Consider the following 14,991-nt stretch of genomic DNA (forward strand, 5'->3'; position numbering starts at 1 on the left):
GTATAGGGGCGGGGTTATTTCTCCGCCGCTAGAGTGTGTAGACCCGGTGGGGCGGGGCTCCGCGGAAACCGGAAGTATCGAGTGACGGGCACTCGGAGAAGTTCCGGTGAGTTCGCGGGAGGGGTCCCCGTCTGGTTGGAGGGATCCCGGGCTAAGAACTGGAGCCTACGGGGTGTGGGCGGTCCCGGAGTGAGGCTCACATTCTCTGCCCTGCAGATGACTGTCCACAACCTGTACCTGTTTGACCGGAATGGAGTGTGTCTGCATTACAGCGAGTGGCACCGCAAGAAGCAAGCGGGGATCCCCAAGGAGGAGGTGACGAGAGGGCCCCGCGCAACCCGGGTGACCTCACATCTCCAAATGCACATTGTCCCAGTCCAGCTTCTTCTCTCCAAACCCTGGCTCCTTCCCACCCCAACCCTGGCTCCTTTAAAAACCGAGAGCTAACTCTGCCCCTCTCCCTCCAGGAGTACAAGCTGATGTACGGGATGCTCTTCTCTATCCGCTCGTTTGTCAGCAAGATGTCCCCGCTAGACATGTACGCGTAGTCAGAGGGGTTGTTGAGGGAGGGAGGGAATTTGGGGGTGGGGGAAACTTTCTGGAGTGGAAGGGGCTTTGGCCCCCAGAGAGGGTAAGGAGACAGAGAGAGAGGCTGAGTCCGGGGCGAGAGTGCAGTAGCTGGCAGGAGCGGCGGTGGGGAAGATCTGAAGGTAGAGAGGTTGGGCAACGGGGCTAAATTGAGGGGTGAAGATGGGAGGTGTCTTTAGTCAACCAGGCTCCTACAAACGACATGTTTAGAGAAGAGGGAGTCAATCTAGAGGAGATCAGAAGAATCTCTTTGGGAGAGATTTCGCTTCTATTCATTAACATCCTCCTCATCTCTGCAGGAAGGACGGCTTCCTGGCCTTCCAAACTAGCCGTTACAAACTCCATTACTATGAGACGCCCACTGGGATCAAGGTTGTCATGAACACTGACTTGGGCGTGGGACCCATCCGAGATGTGTTGCACCACATCTACAGTGCGGTCAGTGCCAGCCCCTCGGACCCTTCCGCCAAAGCTTCAACAGCCATGGCCACTTAGAGCCCCAAGACTCCTTCAGCTTCCCTGCCCTAATCCTACTGTATTGTATCTCTATTGAAGTCAGACTTCTTGGGGCCCTTTAGGTCCTTATACACTCCCACCACCAGTTTCTCCCCAAGGAGGGTTTGCCTTCCAGCCCTTGATCGCTGTGCATTCACACACCCTTGAGGTTATAGTAGGTTTGGGGTTGAAAACAAGAAGTGTTCAAAGCCTGGCTCTAACACCCTCCCCCTCCACAGCTGTACGTGGAGCTGGTGGTGAAGAATCCCCTGTGCCCGCTGGGCCAAACTGTGCAAAGTGAGCTCTTCCGCTCCCGACTGGACTCCTACGTCCGCTCTCTGCCCTTCTTCTCCGCCCGGGCTGGCTGAAGGAAGCACTCTACCTCACCCCTCAGAAGAATCCCTGTCTGTCTGGGGCCCTTTGTTTCACCTGAGGGCCCCTACTGGCAGCCCCACGGCCCCAGCTCCTCCATCCCCGTCAGGCCCCTTGGCAGCCCTCCCAGTGGAACAGCCTAAAAAGCCCTCCATGGTGCCCTTCCCATCACAGGAAGGAAGCCTACTGGAGTCTACACCTCCAAACCAGGCCCTCGCTCCAGTTTTATCCCCTACCTGACGCTGGGAGAAGTACAGAATAAACTTTTTATCACCCTCTGCGACCTGAGTGTGTTAGTTTCAGTGGTCGATTGGGGCCTGCCCCTCTCATGAAGGCGTGAACCAGGGTGTTCACATCCCCTGAGCCAGCAAAGAGGCTTTGTCCACGGGTTTCTCAACAGCAGCACTATTGACGTTTGGGGCTGGATAATATCTTGGTGTGTGTGTGTGTGTGTGGGGGTGCTGTCGTGTACTTTGTTCTGGCCGCCACTCACTAGATGCTGGTAGCACGTCTCCATGTCTTTCTCTTTCTCTCTTTCTCTCACACGCGCGCGCGCGCACCCAGATCGTGACAGTCAACAATGTCTCCAGATCTTGCCAGACGTCCCCTAGGGGAGAAAATAGCTCACTGATTGAAAACCACTGGGTTGGGGGAAGGCCGACTGGCCTCGGGGTGCAGAGAGTAGAACCACCCTCCCGGTTCTGCTCTCCGGTTCCTGTGAGGCCACAGAACACCCAAGCTGCGGAGCTCCGGAAGGTGGGGCTTATGCAGATGAGCGGCAGGTTTTGGCTGGGAGGCGGGCGTCTTTATGCAGATGAGGGGGCGGTGTCTGCATGTTGATAAGCTGGGCCCTCAGCCGACGCGGCTGGGAGTCTTATCGGGTCCCGCTGCGGTTCGGGCTGAGGTGGCATCTCTCTTCCGCCCCCCCCGTCCCTAAGTTCCTACCCTCTGAGGATAGCCCTCGACCTTTACCCTCGTCCATTTCCCCCTCTCCTCCCTGCGCCAGTACCCCCGAATCCTAATCGCTCCACTCGTGGCGCCCCCCCGCGTTTCTCCTCTCCGCCGCAAACCCCGCGACCTCCAGCAGCCCGCCCCCGCGAGCCGGATCCTGCCTGGCTGCTCCCGCCGCAACCTCCTCAGCCTTCCCGCTCTCTAGGGCTCGCGCCACTACACCCCCGGGTGTCTCCCCTCGGGCTTCCCGGTTCCCTCCTCCTCCCGCCCCCTCGGAGCCCCCTCCCTCGCCTTGGCCAGCCGGCATGCAGGTGTCTATCGCATGTACCGAGCAGAACCTTCGCAGCCGGAGCAGTGAGGACCGTCTGTGTGGACCCCGGCCGGGCCCCGGGGGCGGTAATGGCGGGCCGGTCGGCGGGGGGCATGGGAATCCTCCGGGGGGAGGAGGGTCGGGCCCCAAGGCCCGGGCCGCAGTGGTCCCCCGACCCCCAGCGTCCGCTGGGGTCCTCCGAGAGAGCACCGGCCGAGGCACTGGCATGAAATACAGGTATGGGGGTGGCCGGGCAGCCCGCCACATCTGCTCCCCTTTCCTGACCCCTGAGGCTTCCTGGGATGCTTCCAGAACCCCCTCAAACTTCGCTAAGAAGGTCCCGGCTCACTCCATCTCCTCTTCCCATCATTGGCATTCCCTTACTTGGGCCCTCTCTTGCTCTCCGTCCATACCCCCGACTAGTAGAAAATCAAGTTTACCAAGGTTGACCAGGCCTGTCAGACCCAGGGGATACTCCTAAGCTTCCCTCCTTACCCTCAGGAAGGCGAGGGATGCACGGATCTCCAGGCTGCACACCCCCACCCCCACCCCCACCCCCCCGGGATGAAGTGTCCTTGGGTCGTGTCCTGGGAAGATGGGGGAAGGAAACGGCTTCTCACTGTGGCCTGCTCAGTGTGCCTGACCCAGATACTGCCCCCACATGCCCCAAGGTCTCCTGCAACCCTTCTTGGTGGGGAGGGAAGTGGGGCCCTTGGAAGGATGGACCACATCTCTCAACCCCCTGCTGAAGGACAGGGGCCATGTGGGTAAGGTGGACTGAAATGTAACCGACTTTATCTCAGAGAACCGCTGGGCTCTCAGGACTACCAGTAGGGGGGAGGAGAGGGGCTCCTGCTTGAGAGTGAGCAGAGGTCACTGATCTGGCCTGGCTTTGTCACTTGAGGAATTTGATCCCCCCCATGTGGTGGCCCTGATTGGACGGCCTGGGTGGGGGGTCCTTGGGAGGAGGGGCTCTCTGGTTTGAAGACAGACTTCACAAGCCAACAGGAGCAGAGGGAGTAGAGATGGGAAGAGGGGGAACTGGTCTTACCTCTCATACTCTCCACCCAGGTGTCCTACCTGCTTTTGTTGGAGGCCCCCCTGCCTAGCCTATCCAAGGCTCCTTGCCTGCCTGAGTGCCTGAACTTGACTTGGTTTACCCCTTCCACCCCAGTGTCTGCCCTTTAGCACAGCACTCTCTGATGATCTGTTTTCACAAACTCATCACAATTAGCCAGTCGCATTCCTCCCAGCCAACCCCCACCCTCGACTCTACACATCCCAGAGATGACTCAAATAAACACAAGACCCACCAGCAGAAACGCTAAGCAGGCAGTGCATCTTCAATGTGATAGGAGGGAACAGAGGCACTGGACAGTGGCTCCAGAGGAACGGTCATTATTTGTTCACTTATGCTATGGCCATAGCACTGCCCAATTCAGTGGGCTCACTGAGTCTAGCTTCTTTGGACTGAGACACCCTGAGGGCATCTCAGTCTGGAAGGAGACGAACTGGAGGCTGATAATCTATGTTCCTAATGGAGGCTCTACCCCTTCCTTCTGCCTCTGTGTCCTGCAGGAACCTAGGAAAGTCTGGTCTTCGGGTATCCTGCCTTGGCCTAGGTGAGTTAGAAAGAAGAAGAATTAAGGGAAGGGGAGTTCTTTCATGGCTTGCCCCCACAGGTCTCACCTGCCTGGCTTCTCTCTTGCAGGTACCTGGGTCACATTTGGTTCTCAGATCTCAGATGAGGTATAAGTGATGGGACCTAGAAGCAGGGTGAGGGGGTATGAGAGAACCAAAAAGGGGGGAAATGGACTTGCATAGGGGTTTGGACAACAAGCATGGGGAACGGTGGACCTGAGGTTGGAGGATGGGGAAAGGGGAGTGAATGTGGAAACCAAGGTTGAGGTCTAATGGGCTAGAATGCCGTAAGGAAGGTAACTGAGAGGCTGGTTGCTGGTCTTCAACTTTTTCTCTCACCATCCTAGACAGCAGAGGATGTGCTGACAGTAGCCTATGAGCATGGCGTAAACCTGTTTGACACCACCGAAGTGTATGCAGCGGGAAAGTAAGGACTGGGGTGAAAGACTAAGTTACACTGGGAAGGCTGAGAGAATATCAGGGCTTTTTGGTTTCCCCCCTAAAGAACCCTGGGAATTCTGCATCACTAAGTTCCAACCTTTCAGCCAATGGGGCCCCAAAGCATTATGGGAAGTGTAGTCCCAACATCTGTCTCTCTCCAGCTTTGAGGGCAATGGGGCATACTGTGCAGTCAAAATGAAATAAAACAAACAACTATTTCCTGGACATCATTTATGTGCAACTATGTGAGGATGACAAAGATAAATTTCAAACATACTATACCACAGCACACATGGCTTCACGCTGCAAATAGTAAAAACCTAGGATGACTACTCCTGCCTCTTCTTCTGGCAAACTCTTCTGCTTATCTTTAAGACTTGTCCCAGATGTCAGCTCTTCCAAGAAGCCTTTGCCCAACTCCCCAGAGTTGGTCACTATCCCCGTCAGCTCCCAAAGCACTTTACACCACCCTCTGACACAGAGTTCATCAATTACTCGTTTACAAGGCCATATTCACTGCTCACCTGGGAGGCTCCTCCCTCCACAGAACTTGTCTTGCTCTTTCCCACGTCACCTAAGTACCTATGCAGAGCCTGTCACAGAGCAGGTATCTGATTGAAGGATGACATCAATATGCCCTCAAAAAGCTCACAGTCTAAGTGGTTAAACAAACAAACCAAAAGACAAGGAGATACGAAAGATTAAATAACAGTAACACTTCAGTAAGAGCCCACCATAACTTAAGACTTGTCACACATTAACTCATGATTAAGTGTCAAAAAATTGTGTAGCCAATAAGAGCTATGGAAGCTGACAAGGACTGACCATAGACTACAGCAATCAGAGAACATTTTCCATAGAATGAGGCAGAATCCAAGCTAAATTTTGGAGGACCAAGCTAAATTTTGGAGGATGGGTAGAACTTTGCAAAGACTAAAAGAAGGGGGAGGGCAATACAAATGGTTGGAACCAGACGAGGCAGTGTCCCCCCTGGCTCCACTGTAGTTGGTCCCTCTTCTCTCATCCTATTCTATCCCTTCAGCACCCAGAACAGAGCTTGGTACACAGTGATGCACAGCTGACATTTGTTGAATGAATGAGTGAAAATGATACGACTATAACCCTAGATTGGGAGCCCCTCTTACTTAGTCTAGGATGGGGCTGACAGCCCAATGGGCTCCTCGTTTATGCTCCATTTTACAGGAGAGGAAATTAGTTGAAGGGAAAGGTGGGGAGGAAGGAAAGAAACTGATCCACTTTGGAAGGGTCAGTGCTTCTACACTGTCTTCCTTCCAGGGCTGAAAGAACCCTAGGCAACATCCTCAAGAGCAAAGGTTGGAGGTGAGACATGTTGGGTGGGTGGGGAGGGCCGGGAGGTTGCTGGGGACATGATCATCCAAAAATCCTTTTCTTGCCCGTTCTACCATTTCTCTTCTTTCCAGGAGATCAAGCTATGTCATCACCACCAAGATTTTTGGGGGAGGACAGTAAGTGGCTGCCTCACAGTAATTGGGGAGATCTGCAGAGACTGTGTGAAGGTGCATGGGATGGGGGTGGGGACAGCAGTCCCTGCTGCTTCCCCAGGTCTGCATCCTGCCTGTGAGGACCCCTGAAATACCAGTTCCTCATGATTCCAGGCCAGCCCTGGTCCCTTATCTTTGACACACCTCATCTCTGACTTACCTTTTCCTACAGGGCAGAAACTGAGCGAGGCTTGAGCCGCAAACACATCATTGAGGGTAAGAGTTAGGGGCTGGGAACTGGAGGTGGCTGGGTATGGAAGCCAGAGGAGTTGGGAACATTCTCTGAAGCTCTGAGTCTGAGGCTTTGAATAGGGAAGCTGGGATTTAGGTGGCCATGGCAAAAGGATAAGGTCTAAATTCTTAGGAAACTGAAGCTGAAGAGCTTACCTTCCTCGCCCCATGCTTTTACCCCAGGCTTGCGAGGATCCCTGGAACGCCTCCAGCTGGGATATGTGGACATCATCTTCGCCAATCGCTCAGACCCCAACAGTCCCATGGAGGGTAAAAGCAGCACCCCAACCCTGATAGCCCTTCAAAATTGAGCACTTCTAAAACCCTCAGCAGAAGCCAGCCCCTGCTCAGGAGGCCTCCCAAGCTCCACAGTAGAGGCTCAGACCCCAGAACTTGGACAGGGAGGGAGGTGAAAAGCAGATACCAACCTCTCTGACTCCACAGGGATGAGTGGGGCCTTGGTGGGGCAGGCAGAGGTCTGCAAATCTGGAACCCAGGATGCCAGGGGTCTGACAGTGAGGCTCTCCCTCTCCTATGTGCCTAGAGATTGTGCGAGCCATGACCTATGTCATCAACCAGGGCCTGGCCCTATACTGGGGGACATCCCGATGGGGGGCTGCAGAAATCATGGTGAGTGTGCCACCCACCTCGCCGTCCTACAACTTGTTCCCACTTTTCACATGGCCACTCCAAACCCCACTCTACTGGAGGGGAGGGGGAGTGGAAGAAAATGGAAGGAGTGCTCTGACCCCCATCTTTTCCCCACCCCAACCCAGGAGGCCTACTCCATGGCCAGACAGTTCAACCTGATTCCTCCAGTGTGTGAACAAGCTGAGCACCATCTGTTTCAGAGAGAGAAGGTGGAGATGCAGCTGCCAGAGCTCTACCACAAGATTGGTTCGAAGTCCCCTCATCCCTACCTTTCCCTCGGCCTCACCATCACCTAGATCCCTTTCCCACATCCAATCCTCTTCCTCTTAGGTGTTGGCTCAGTCACCTGGTCCCCTCTGGCCTGTGGCCTCATCACTAGCAAGTATGATGGGCGAGTCCCAGATACCTGCAGGGTCAACATCAAGGTGAGATCTGGGGGCTCAGGACGGCAGGAGTGGACTATCTGAGGAGTCGTCTTTTGCTGATTCTCCTTGGCCTCCAGGGCTACCAGTGGCACAAAGACAAAGTGCAGAGTGAGGATGGCAAGAAGCAACAAGCCAAAGTCATGGACCTTCTACCCATCGCTCACCAGCTGGGCTGCACCGTGGCGCAGCTTGCTATTGGTGAGACACTGCCAGCCCTGGACCCTGCAGAGGCCTTGTCTCCTCCTGAGATGCTACCAAACCGCAGACTGGTTTGTCTCTGGGGAGGACCGTCTTCCTCGGAGACACCTCTGAAGTCTGCGTGCTCACTGTTTCCCACCAGTTCTTTTTTTATTTCCTTCTCTGGCCCAGCGTGGTGTCTCCGCAGTGAGGGTGTCAGCTCGGTCTTGCTGGGGGTGTCCAGTGCAGAGCAGCTGATTGAACACCTGGGCGCCCTGCAGGTGAGGGGGGAGGGGTGTGGGGGGCAGCGGGGGGGGGGGTGTGTCAGAGCCAGAGCCCATCTCTGTCCCCTGCCCCAGCACTCAAGCAAGGCCTTGGTGTCCAGCCCAGAATGGGCCTGTGAGGTCACCCACTACAGTGTCCTCGCTTGGCAAATGAGAGGTCCCAGGGTGAGACGGTGAGGCAGGGGCACAGCTGCGACTCTTTCCCTGCCACCTGGCTTCGCTGTGCGGCTCCCCGGGTTTTCGAACCTCATTCCCTTGTTCAGCAACCCTGCATGCACTGCCCTCTCCACCACCCCATTCAATTCCAGGTGCTGAGTCAGCTGACCCCGCAGACGGTGATGGAGATAGAAGGGCTCCTGGGCCACAAACCGCATCTCAAGAAATAGTCCGTCGGGGGCGCAGGGACCCAAACCGGAGCCGCTGCACCCTCCCAGAACCGCTTCCCGCTCCCGCCTCCCTCCCGCTCCGGATCCCTCCACGCAGCGGCCGGAGCCAGGGAGGCCCCGCCCACTAACGAGTTCCGGTCACAGTAGCGAAAGCATGAACAAAGCCATATCCTCCCGCAGTGGGGCTTGAGAGGGAAAGTAGTCCGCCGCCCCCTATTGCGTCCTCCTAGGCCTCCCTGCTAATCCTGGGCATGAGCTACTGGGCTGTCCCCTCTCTGCCACTTGGCCTCGCTCCCTTCTCTCTTCCCCTAATCGCCGAGGCCCAGGGGGAAAAAAAAGGCAGATACAAGACCCATGCAGAGTACCTCAAAAGTGGCCCTTGAAATGTCATCAAGGGGTAACAACCTAATATGAAGTGAGTTTTGATGTCATCTGGGACAAAGGAGATGGGGCTCTTACATTCGTTACAAAGGAAGCCAGGCTGGTCCTGGCAGGAAGTAAATGATAATCTTTGGGAAACTAGGACCCTGCCTCAGCCAGGAGGTGGAGGAGGGCTTAAAACCACAAAAAGTGTTGATGCTTTGTTCTTGTCAGAGAGGGGTAGGGTGGGGAGTGCAGTGACAAAGCACTGACGAGGGAAAATTGACGGCCGATGTATATAGCCTGTCCTGGCACAAGTGGCCAGGGAAGCCCTTGGAAAGTACGGTTGGGCCGCAATTCGCAGGAAAAGGTGACAGCCTTTAGGTCACGGCAGAGAAATGGGGCTGACATAAAAAGGTCTGGGGATAAACTTTTGAGCCTTGAGCAGGACTCCTACCCGGGAGTGGAGGACTGTAGTCTTCCTCCTGGCAATAATCTTAAAGCAATAATGATGGCCCCTCTTGTGTAAGACTTCCCAGGGGACTGTAAATAAAATCTCAGCTTGATCATCACTTACCACGTCTGAAATTGCTGGGGGCTGAGAGGTTAGGATCTCAGTCTCACGTATCTGGGCCTCTAGCACCCTGCCGTTAGAAAGGTCCAGCACTACCTTTCCACTGCTCCTTTACCTCAGTGACCCAGGCGTCATGCTCCTAGTCATTGCTCCCATCAAGGACCCAGGCACCTGATCCTCCGGGCCACAGCTTTCTTCCTTAGAACCCACAGGCCTGACTTCATAGCTTTGTTGCTCCTCCCTCTGATGCTCACTCTTACCCTTGTTTTGTTTTTTTGTGTTTTTTTTTTTGTGGTACGCGGGCCTCTCACTGTTGTGGCACGAACCCGTGTCCCCTGCATGGGCAGGCGGGCTCTCAACCACTGCGCCACCAGGGAAGCCCCCTTGTTTTGTTTTGAAAGTTATATTAGCCATTCGTCTTGTTTCCCTCTTGCCTGATACCCACACATACGCCAATGAACTATCTAGGTGGTTTTCCTGTGGCTGAGGGGGAGGGGCTGTTCTGAGGTTGAGGCTTTGGGATTTGGGGAAGGAGAGGTAAAATGAAAACCGGTCTATGGTTGAAATGATACAGAGACATGGAAAAGAAATATTATAAAGAAAAAAAAGAAAACAAGTCAAAGTTCAGGTGTGAGAGTGGTGCAAAAGCAGAAGCAAATGGGATTATGTCAGAGCCTTACCCTTATTCTTCCCCAAAGAACTCTGATTTCCCTGGGACACAAAGTGGGTGGAAAGTTATAATCTTTAAAGATCACAAGGCAGGGTAGGATGAGCTCTGCCTCCCTTAAAATATAACCTCACCGGGCTTCCCTGGTGGCGCAGTGGTTGAGAGTCCGCCTGCCGATGCAGGGGATGCAGGTTCATGCCCCGGTCTGGGAAGATCCCACATGCCGTGGAGTGGCTAGGCTCGTGAGCCATGGCCGCTGAGCCTGCGTGTCCAGAGCCTGTGCTCTGCAACGGGAGAGGCCACAACAGTGAGAGGCCCGTGTACTGAAAAAAAAAAAAAAAAAAAAAAAAAATATATATATATATATATATATATATATATATATATATATATATATATATAAAACCTCACCATCTCCCTTCTTCCCATCCTCACCCTTCCTTGATCCCGAAGCTGGGAGAGCAGAATAAAACCAATTTTCAAAAGAGAGAAGTCAGCAGCGTGCCATTTACTGGTTTAGCAGCCAACCGCATCAACTAATGAATACTTACATCCACTCCTATCATCTCCCACTCATTTTGGAAGACTGTGGAGGAAACAAAGAGGTAAACATGTGTGACTATTGTTAGTTATTCTGTAACAAACATACAAGAATTTATAAATTCAAAATAGTACTCTCCTTAAACAGTTACCTTGGAGGGTTGTGCACTTCCTACCCCATTGCTCAAAACATTTAAAAAAGTCCTCTTAGAATTACCTTCAGAGGCAGTTAGAAACCCCTTGTAAGGAACCTTCCTTTACTGTCACACCTCGTTTACTATATATATATATATATATATATATATATATATATATGTATATATATATATATAATTTATTATTATTTTTTTTTTTGGCCGTGCTGCATGGCTTGCAGGATTTTAGTTCCCCCTGGCAGGGAAAGAGTCCTAACCACTGGACAGCCAGGGAATTCCCTCGTTTACCATATTTATCACTCACCTCGTTCATTAATTTAACAAGTATTTATCTATTGAGTCCTACTATGGTACAGCACAGGGACACAGTGGTAAACAAAACCAGACTCAGAACCACCATTGTGAAGTTTACAGATGGGAAAGGCAAAGAAGTAACAAGTAACCCCCAAACACACACAAACTTTGGTTGTCCAAAGTCCAGAGGAAAGAACGTGGTGTTACCAGAGTCTACAGTGGGTATTTCACACAGTGAGGCTGCATGGAGAGCTGAAGGTTGAGTGGGTGTTACGAAGGTGAAAGCAACAGGGTTTAAAAAAAAAAGAAATGGGTGCTGGAAACGTTGGGTGCCAAGAAGTTAAAGTAAACACAACATAGGCTGGGTCACAGGATACTAACAACAGCTAATATATGGTGTGTTTACTGTGTGCCAAGTATCATTCTAGGCACCTTAGAATCAGTATATAAGCTGATTCAATCCTATTATCATCCACATGTCATAGATGAGGAAACCAAGTCCCAGAGAAGTTAAGTAACTTGCTCAAAGTGTCACAACTGGTAAGCGGGCTCTAGAGTCCGTGCTATGAACCTCCACAACAGAATCTGGACCGCAGGTCCAGGAGAGGAGGGTGAGGCTGCGGCTGGGGGATGGGTGTGGCACCGTGAGGGAATGTGGGCTGTGAGTCCTGTTTACCTGTAGCAGAAGTCACACCCCTGAGTCAGAGCTCAGGCCGGGCTGCGTTGCTGGAGCCATCATGGTGTGTGGGTCTCCAGGCCTGGCTACTCAGTAAGGATAGGATTCCCAGCATTCCTAAGGCCGTGGTCCTGGAATCTAGGGCCCTCCTTAGGCTGAGATTTCACCTGGGAGTTGAGCAGTTTGAGAATAAAATTTGGGAAGCCCCCCTTACAAGAACACAGGGAGGTCGTATATAACAAGGAAAATTGAGGGCAACATCTGCTCAAACGCCCAGAAGCCCACTAAAGATTGGGCAGAATGGGCGGTGTCACTGGCTTACGGAAGTACGTTTGGGTGGTTTGTGAAAGTGTGAGAAACCCTGTGTCAGTGGCTGAGGGCCCGGGCCCAGGGAGGGAACTGGGGATTTGCACACAGTAGAATTAAGGAACGCTGGCTCTGCGCGGGGGATAAAGGAAGCCATGAAGGGAGTGTGTGTGGGGGGCGTGCCGCGACTTCCCCTCCCCAGCCCTCGCACCGCCTGGCCCGCTCCCCTCGCTTCGCCATGGCTGGCATTCGGGGTCTCGCACCTCCACCGCCCCCACGCGTGCTGCCGCGGGGAGCGGCCTGACCGCCGCTTGACGCCTCAAGAGGGGCGGGGGTCTCACTATTAAAAGGGGCAACAGGCCTCGGCGCGGGCCCCAGAACAGGCCCGCTCCGTTAGCGACGCCCTCGAGTCCGCGGCGGGCACGATGCAGCTCCTGGTGCGGGTGCCGTCTCTTCCGGAGCAGGGCGAGCTGGACTGCAACATCTGCTACCGGCCCTTCAACCTCGGGGACCGCGAGCCCCGCCGCCTCCCCGGAACGGCGCGCGCGCGCTGCGGCCACACGCTCTGCACCGCCTGTCTGCGCGAGTTGGCGGCGCGTGGCGACGGCGGCGGGGCGGCCGCGCGCGCAGTGAGTCTGCGCCACGTCGTCATGTGCCCCTTCTGTCGCACGCCCACCCTGCTCCCGCGCGGCAGGGTCACTGAAGTCGCTGTCAACCCGGACTTGTGGTCACGCTTGGAGGCAACAGAGCGGGCCGCGCACGAATCTAATGGGGCGGGTGGTCCGGTTCGCGAAAGCGGTGATGCGGCCGAGAGGCCGATGACTAGGAAAAGGAGAGAAGGAGGCGGGGCCTAGGAGCGCGCGATGGCGTGAGCTCCTGCGGCCCTGGGCCCGGGTGCTGGCACCCGCGCGCAGGTGGCGGCGCCCGCTGCCTAGCAACGGTGAGGGGCCGCCCGGGTAGGCAGTGGAGGGAGAGCACCCCGGAACGCCGGTTCGGCTGCGCCCTTCCGCTGCCACTAATCCTCCTTCTTCCCCCCCAGTGCTGTACGGTCCAGAGATCAAGGACTCGGCCCACATGACCTGCTGCACGCTGTAACCGCGGAACCCTGAAGCTACGGCAGAAGAAAGGTGGGAGCTGCATTCTCGGGGCGCGCTGTACTACAAGGAACTGGTGCCAAGCCCACCCCCTGTCATGTCCCGGAGTGTCACGGATGAGGGAGGTGAGCCAAGGGCAGAAGGGAACGCCCTGGGAGGTGTTGATGCTGCGCTGGGGAGGCTCCTAGACGAATCGCCCCCATCTACCGACTGTGCCAGCCTTGCATATTCAGGATGGAATGGCCCAGGGAGGATAGAAACAAAGTCTACGTTCCCGTGGGAAGCAGACAATTTCCCTAGCTGTGACTTTGGCTTTTGTCCAGGGCAGCTCTGATGTGTGGGAGCAACAGGTCCCATTTTAGCAATTCTGTGTCAATGATTTGAAAGTTTAAAAAAGACGAAATGGGAGAGAAGAGGCTGATTTCCATGTCATATTAACCTCACTTCTCTAGCACCTAAGAGAACTGAGAAAAATAAACCGTATCCACCCTACTCCCTCCGCTGGTATGCCTACTAGTTTCCCCCTTCCCAGTACTGTGTTCCTAAAATTGTCAACACGCATCCCCACCTATGAGATTAGGAGCCTCCCTTCATTTCAGAATCTCCCTTCAACCTGTTAGGGCAGGTATGATGACGTCCAAAGGGCATTTATCCGAGTCACCTCATTAGGGCCTATCAAGGATAGGAGGGAGAGCCATTTGGCTATGGCAGTGAATTGTAAACTTTTGATATTATTTTTACAGCCACAAGGAAACACTGTCACTACTGAAAAAAGATGCTCATCATACAATTTTAACTTGTGTCCCATATTTAGACATCACGTATTTCAGGGCAGGGGTTCAGTTTAAAAGTCCTGTTCGTATCTTGTGATCGTAGAGTTACAGTCAAGGACCAGCAGCATCAGCATGACTCGGAGCTTGTTGGAAGTGCAAAATCTCAGGATTTCACTTCTGACTTACTGAATTAGACTCTGCATTTTAACAAGAATCCCAGGTGATCCATTTACATAAAAATTTAAGAAGCACTGGTCCAGGTCCTAGACGATGTTACATTTTCCCCTGAGTTAAAAAGGAGAACTTATTAAGAATAAACCTCAATTTTTCTGTTTTTACCTTTTTCCTTTCGTTAAGTCTCAGCTTAAATATTCCCTCTTTGGGGGGGTTTTTCTCAGCTTTCAATCTGGTGTAGCCCCCTCCCTCATCCTCTGTAATACAATGCCTTGTTTTTTCACTACTTTTATTTTCTGATATGTGTTTTGTTGGTGTCCTGCACTACAGTGTAAGCTCCATGACAGCAGTGACTAACTTGTGACTGTTGTATCTCCAAGGGCAACAGCAGTGTTTTTAACATGTACTCAATAAATGCTTGTTGGAATTACGTTTTTTAATACAATAGCCTCAAAAACTGTCTGGTCTCTCAGCCTCTGAGAAGCTCTGGTAGTGAATACATGTCAAGCTGTAGTGTCCAGCGGTTCAAATCTTTGGCAAGCTATGCAGGTCTGACCCCCCACCCCCCAGCTCCTTTAAAATAAAAGTGTGCTTCTGCAACTGGGAACTGAACCTATGAAGCTGTAGTGACCTCTACTGACTCTTGGCAGAACTAAACAAGCTGAAGGTGGAAAGGACGATCAAAAGGATGAATGGAAGGCAGTTCTGAAACTTATCAGGCACCCCTCCCACTAAACTTCTGTCCAGTAATTCCTGCTATCTCTCTGATCTCAACCTGAGGCCTGTGGAGGTGTCCTGCTGTCACCCTCCATCTCCGCTGAGCTCATCACACTGGGGTGAGGGTTGGAAAAAGAGCCTTGGAGTCGTAGCTGATGATCCAACAAATAAAAATGAGAAAAAGGA

General features: G+C 53.4%; 3 protein-coding genes across 4 annotated transcripts; all 3 read left to right on the forward strand.

The window, feature by feature from the left end:
* Positions 1-48: 48 nt before the first annotated feature.
* Positions 49-1,738, forward strand: TRAPPC1 (trafficking protein particle complex 1). The gene is made up of 5 exons (XM_032617019.1): positions 49-106; positions 217-315; positions 468-538; positions 888-1,026; positions 1,323-1,738. The coding sequence occupies exons 2-5, from the start codon at positions 217-219 to the stop codon at positions 1,449-1,451; spliced, it is 438 nt and encodes a 145-aa protein (XP_032472910.1). The 5' UTR covers positions 49-106; the 3' UTR covers positions 1,452-1,738.
* A 594-nt stretch (positions 1,739-2,332) lies between these two features.
* Positions 2,333-9,411, forward strand: KCNAB3 (potassium voltage-gated channel subfamily A regulatory beta subunit 3). 2 transcript variants are annotated; one of them, XM_032617018.1, is made up of 14 exons: positions 2,333-2,953; positions 4,295-4,338; positions 4,428-4,465; positions 4,705-4,784; positions 6,095-6,139; positions 6,241-6,285; positions 6,494-6,537; positions 6,736-6,822; positions 7,097-7,182; positions 7,329-7,449; positions 7,534-7,628; positions 7,706-7,826; positions 7,998-8,086; positions 8,398-9,411. In XM_032617018.1, the coding sequence occupies exons 1-14, from the start codon at positions 2,712-2,714 to the stop codon at positions 8,473-8,475; spliced, it is 1,215 nt and encodes a 404-aa protein (XP_032472909.1). In that variant the 5' UTR covers positions 2,333-2,711; the 3' UTR covers positions 8,476-9,411. The 2 variants fall into 2 exon arrangements, with proteins under 2 accessions (XP_032472909.1, XP_032472908.1); XM_032617017.1 differs by having other exon boundaries at positions 7,099-7,449.
* Positions 9,412-11,756: 2,345 nt separating this feature from the next.
* Positions 11,757-14,548, forward strand: RNF227 (ring finger protein 227). The gene is given in 3 exon segments (XM_032615078.1): positions 11,757-12,865; positions 12,867-12,987; positions 13,087-14,548. Coding segments are annotated over 3 exon segments (570 nt in total). The 5' UTR covers positions 11,757-12,472; the 3' UTR covers positions 13,143-14,548.
* The last annotated feature ends 443 nt before the right edge of the window (positions 14,549-14,991 follow it).

Source organism: Phocoena sinus, chromosome 20, assembly GCF_008692025.1.
Source record: "Phocoena sinus isolate mPhoSin1 chromosome 20, mPhoSin1.pri, whole genome shotgun sequence".
NCBI lineage: Eukaryota > Metazoa > Chordata > Mammalia > Artiodactyla > Phocoenidae > Phocoena > Phocoena sinus.

What these genes read in the sequence shown, in the direction of transcription:
- TRAPPC1 (XM_032617019.1), top strand. Translation starts at nt 217, where the DNA reads ATGACTGTCCACAACCTGTACCTGTTTGACCGGAATGGAGTGTGTCTG. An exon ending in CGGGGATCCCCAAGGAGGAG is followed by an intron (nt 316 to 467) that starts GTGACGAGAGGG and finishes CTCTCCCTCCAG; the next exon opens with GAGTACAAGCTGATGTACGG. An exon ending in TGCACCACATCTACAGTGCG is followed by an intron (nt 1,027 to 1,322) that starts GTCAGTGCCAGC and finishes CCCCCTCCACAG; the next exon opens with CTGTACGTGGAGCTGGTGGT.
- KCNAB3 (XM_032617017.1), top strand. Translation starts at nt 2,712, where the DNA reads ATGCAGGTGTCTATCGCATGTACCGAGCAGAACCTTCGCAGCCGGAGC. An exon ending in CCGCAAACACATCATTGAGG is followed by an intron (nt 6,538 to 6,735) that starts GTAAGAGTTAGG and finishes CTTTTACCCCAG; the next exon opens with GCTTGCGAGGATCCCTGGAA. An exon ending in CCCCAACAGTCCCATGGAGG is followed by an intron (nt 6,823 to 7,098) that starts GTAAAAGCAGCA and finishes ATGTGCCTAGAG; the next exon opens with ATTGTGCGAGCCATGACCTA.